Source organism: Gekko japonicus, unplaced genomic scaffold (assembly GCF_001447785.1).
Source record: "Gekko japonicus isolate JY-2015 unplaced genomic scaffold, Gekko_japonicus_V1.1 scaffold3009, whole genome shotgun sequence".
Taxonomy (NCBI): domain Eukaryota; kingdom Metazoa; phylum Chordata; class Lepidosauria; order Squamata; family Gekkonidae; genus Gekko; species Gekko japonicus.
The window spans coordinates 142,948-147,585 of NW_015167144.1; the positions used below are offsets into that span (position 1 = coordinate 142,948).

General features: G+C 49.4%; 1 protein-coding gene across 2 annotated transcripts in view; it reads left to right on the forward strand.

Annotated features, from left to right (window-relative positions):
* The first annotated feature begins 2,804 nt into the window (after positions 1–2,804).
* The window catches only part of LOC107112015, a 19,656-nt gene continuing 17,822 nt past the window's right edge, over positions 2,805–4,638 (forward strand). Inside the window, exon 1 of one of the 2 annotated variants that reach the window (XM_015413072.1) lies at positions 2,805–3,287. In XM_015413072.1, the coding sequence (XP_015268558.1) occupies positions 2,882–3,287 (406 nt within the window). In that variant the 5' untranslated portion in view covers positions 2,805–2,881. The remainder of the gene's footprint in view (positions 3,288–4,638) is intronic. The other variant, XM_015413073.1, reaches the window with a different exon arrangement.

Here is a 4,638-nt window from a genome sequence, read left to right on the forward strand (position 1 = left end):
GGGGCTCTTTAGCTTGGAGAAACGACAACTGAGGGGCAATGTTCCCTCTAAGCTGTAGAGTCTTGTGAGCAAAAATTCTACTTTGTGAGCTACTGGCATTAAGGTTGTGAGCGAGCGATTTGGCTACCACATGAATTAGTTTGCTCTGGAGCCATCCTTCCGGAGCGAAGACAAAGACGTGTGAACCGGAGGCTAAGAAACTGTGATCTAGCTCACACTAACTCAGCTTAGAGGGAACAGTGCTGAGGGGTGACATGATTGAGGTTTATAAGATTATGCCTGGGATAGAGCAGGTTGAGAAAGAAGTCCTTTTCTCCCTTTCTCACAATACAAGAACTCATGGGCACTCAGGGAAATTGCTGAGCAGTCGGGTTAGAAATGGATAAAAGGAAGGACTTCTTCACCCAAGGAGTGATGAACACATGGGATTCACTGCCACAGGAGGTGGTGGCGGCTACAAGCATGGACGGCTTCAAAAGGTAATTAGATAAGCATCTGGAGCAGAGGTCCATCAGTGGCTATTAGCCACAAGGTATAGGTAGGAACTCTCAGTCTGAGGCAAGTGATGCTCTGTATTCTTAGTGCTTGGGGGGGTCAACAGTGGGAGGGCTTCTAGTGTCCTGGCCCCACGGCTGGACCTCCTGATGGCACCTGGTATTTTTGGCCACTGTTTGACAGTGTTGGATTAGATGGGCCATTGGCCTGATCCAAAATTGGCTTCTCTTATGTTCTCTGGAAATATATAATGTGCACGCACCCTCGTGGTACTTTGCCAGAAGTTTAACATACCTTCAATGGCAGGGCCATTTACATTAAGCATATGGGCCTTTAAATTCTGTTCATGTGACAATTTGGAGCAGTGACCAATAGATGGCGCCATTGCTATATTGTTCCAATGAACGGAGGGCTACTGGATATTTAAATGAGAAATCTGTGTTAAAAATAACAGGATGCACGCTTGGGGAAATAGCATGACGTTAATTAGTGTATGCCCGTCTGCATAGAGGCTATTGCTTCTCAGATTGCTGGAGACAGTACTTCCAGAGTAGTTCTATTGGTCTGCTGCAGCAAAAATAAAATTCAGTGACAGTATAGCAAATGTTAAAGACGGTAATATCAGGATACTGAATTTTTATTTTGCCTACATATTTATCTCCTCACAACAAGCCCTGAGAGGTAGGCCAAGCTAAGAGAGTGACTGGACCCACATCACCCAGTGAACCTCGCTGAGGAGGGATTTGAATTCAGGTCTCAGCTGTCCCAATCCGACATTTCTAAAATATTCTTCTTCAAACAGCCTCGGTGCCATGATAATCTGCTACTCCTGGGTAGAAAGAGGAGAGCGCAGACAGAGGAGGAGTTCAGTATTCGTTTTTCCTTTGAATGCTGACAGGAAGGTTTGGCCTACGGATCACAGGCTTCAGGTCATGCATCCTCTTCCATTTTAATCTCTCAACCCTAACCCTGTCCAAGGTCAGTGGCACGTTTTTTCTTAGCAGAATTCGCGGGACAGATTTACGTTCAAAGAGATCCCCTTCAGGTTCATTCTGGTAAACACGATTTCCTTTTCGAAGTCAAAATGCAACCTAGGAGTTAGACCAAGATGGGTAGCCATGCCGGTCTGTCTGTAGCAGGAGAAAAGAGCAAGAGACTGTCAACATTTGTGGCAGGGGAGGAGCTCCCAGGAGTCACGGCTCGCGTCTTCAGCTAGATCCAAGATGGGTTAACAACCACACAAAACCGGAGAAACAGCAAATATAAACAACCAGAATACCCTCTCATGCTCTACAAATCACACTTGAGACGACTTTCTTCTTATACAGTTCTACTTAGAACCATGAATGATACACGTAACAAACGGTTTTGCCACCAGGCATAAATGACATCCGCACCAGTTGAACAGCGACCTAATAGTCATTGAAGGTACAAGTCTCTCTTTCCTTGAAAGTACAAGTCTCTCTCCAGAATGTTGTGGTCACCGGCTCATGGTGCAGAGAAGAGTTTCCAAAAGAAAACACACAGTAGGCAGAATGGGCTCAAGACTAGCTGGAGCGCGAACCAAAGGACCAGTAAGAGCACGCCCAGGTTGCTTTGCCGTTTCTTAGGGCTACATCAGGCCACTTTTCTCAGTGATGGAGCTCACCCCCAGCTCTGGCAAGATTCAAAATGGCACAAAGTCTACACGTACGTTCCAAATAGCTCGGAGTCAGGCTCCAAGATGGGTAGCTGTATTAGTCTGTGGCAGCAGAAAAGAGCCAGAGTCCAAGAGTGCCTTCAAGACTAACACAGTTTGTGCCCGGGCAGGCGCTTTTGTGAGTCACTTCTTTGGATCAAGGTGGGTGGCCCTCTTAGTCTGTCTGTAGCAGCAGAAAGGAGAAAGAGTCCAGGAGCACCTGAAAGACTAACACAATCTGTGGCAGGGGAGGAGCTCTCATGAGCTTTCACAAAAACTCCTCCCAGCCACAAATTTTCTTAGTCTATAAGGAGCCCCTAAACGGTTACTCTTTTCAGAATGCAGCCCGTTTGCGAAAGGCGGCTGCCAAATAGTGGCCCGCCCCATGGACCAAGGCCGCCTGTTGCTTCCTGAGCATGAGAAATCCCTTGAATTGCAACTGAGCCAGCCATAAATGCAAGGAGAGGGCAGCGTCAGCTACCAGAAGTCTTCTGGACAGGGCCTGCAGTATTCAGAAGAGGGAGGCTGCTTGTTGCAATGGCAACGACTCCCCCGCCCAGCAGGGCTGCAGCAGGACTCAGCCTGTTTCACAACCGCAGCGCTGGCTGGCTGGCTTTATAACGACAGAGCCGAGCAGAAAGCGCCTCCCTGAAGGTTTCTCCTCCGCAGTCTTGCCAGCCAAGACGCGGGCACTCACCTTGGGGAGCCATGGCCCTTCTCATCCAGGAGCTCTTCCTCGTGGCCGCAGATTTAATGTTCGCTTCGGTGCTCTCCTGTGTCTTTTATGCGGTGGGCTGCCTCGTGGTCCCTGGCCTCATTGGCTATGTGGTCCTCCTCTCCTGTGGCCCTGGGGCCGTGAAGAAAGCCAAGAGGAACATCTCCAAGAGGAAGGAAGCTGTACTGAGCAGGACGTCTAACAGCTGGGCTGGACAGGCGGTTGGCAAAATCCTGGCCTTGGTTGGGTTAAGAGGGACGGCTCCGGGCCCATCAGAACTGGAACCCGTTCAGGAGGAGGAAGGCGCTTGGAACCTTAACGTGAACCAACTCCCAGCTGGTGAGAAGAAATGCCAGAAGGTCGTGAAGACTCTGACGGGCGGCCGTCTGTCTGGGACAGGTAGTTCCCTGGGCTGGGGCTCCCGCTTAAGGTGGCGTCTCTAATCTTACTGGCGGCCGGAGGCCTGGGCGGGCTGGCCGATGGCCACTCTGCTTGGCCTGGCCCTCGTCACTCTTTGCCCTTTAAGAATATTTTGTGATTTCTTCCTATTATGAACAAATGATTGTGCCCGGCTTAGAGGTTCAGAAACAGCGCTCAGAAAGGCCTTCACCAGTGTTCCCTCTAAGCTGAGTCAGTGTGAGCTGGCTCACAGTTTTTTAGCCTCCAGCTCACACATTTTTGTCTCAGCTCAGGAAGGGTGGCTCCAGAACAAACTAATTCATGCAGCAGCCAAATCGCTCGCTCACAACTTTAATGCCAGTAGCTCACAAAGTAGGATTCTTGCTCACAAGACTCCACAGCTTAGAGGGAGCATTGCACTTCTGCAAGGGGTGAGAATCCCAGACATGTTGGTCTTTAAGGCGGTGCTAAATTCCTGTTAAGTCCTGTGGCTACATACAGCCATTTATTCCAGCATGAATTTTTGCTCAGACTCAGAGTAGTTTATGGTGGAATGAATTTTGTTCATTCGTAAAGAGACTCTGGACTCCGGTTTTATTCTTCTAAAGGGCTACCATTTGGGACGTTGATTCCGGTGGGTCACTGTGCTGATCTGAGGCAGCAGGACAAGGTTGGGGTCCCGTGGGGGCACCTTCAAGACCAACAAAGTGTTATTCAAGGTAGAAGCTTTCGTTTGCAGGCACGTGTGTGTATCTGAAGAAGTGGGCGTGCACACCGAAGCTTCCACCTTGAATACACTTTGTTGGTCTTAAAAGGTGCCCCCGCTGGACTCAAAACTTTCTTCATTTGGGACATGTGTCCCCCCTTCATCATTTTCATTTTCATTTCATTTTATTTGTAAAATGTGACTCCGTTTCAATTAGTCATGAAGGCTATTCATTGTAGTGATTTAATTCGATTTTTGTTACCGTTTGTTTCAAATGCCACTGGTGTTCTCCACCCCCTCCAGTTGTTGTGGAGTCCTCCGGGATGGCATCCCCCCCCCCCCGGGGCCAGCCTGCCAAATCTGAGATAGGGAGAAAGCGCCTCCGTTTTATCAGCAGTGGAAAAGCCTCAATTGCCAGTTGGATGTGGAAGCTAGAAGCGCGGACTCTCATCTGGGAGTACCGGGTTTGAGTCTCCACTCTTCCACATCAGCTGCTGGTGTGTCCTTGGGTCAGTCACAAGTTCTCTCAGAGCTGTTCCCTCAGGAGCAGTTCTCGAAAGAGCTCTCTCAGCCCCACCTACCTCACCGGGTGTCTGTTGTGGGGAGGTGGAGGTAAAGGTGTTTGTAAGCTGCTCTGAGACTCCG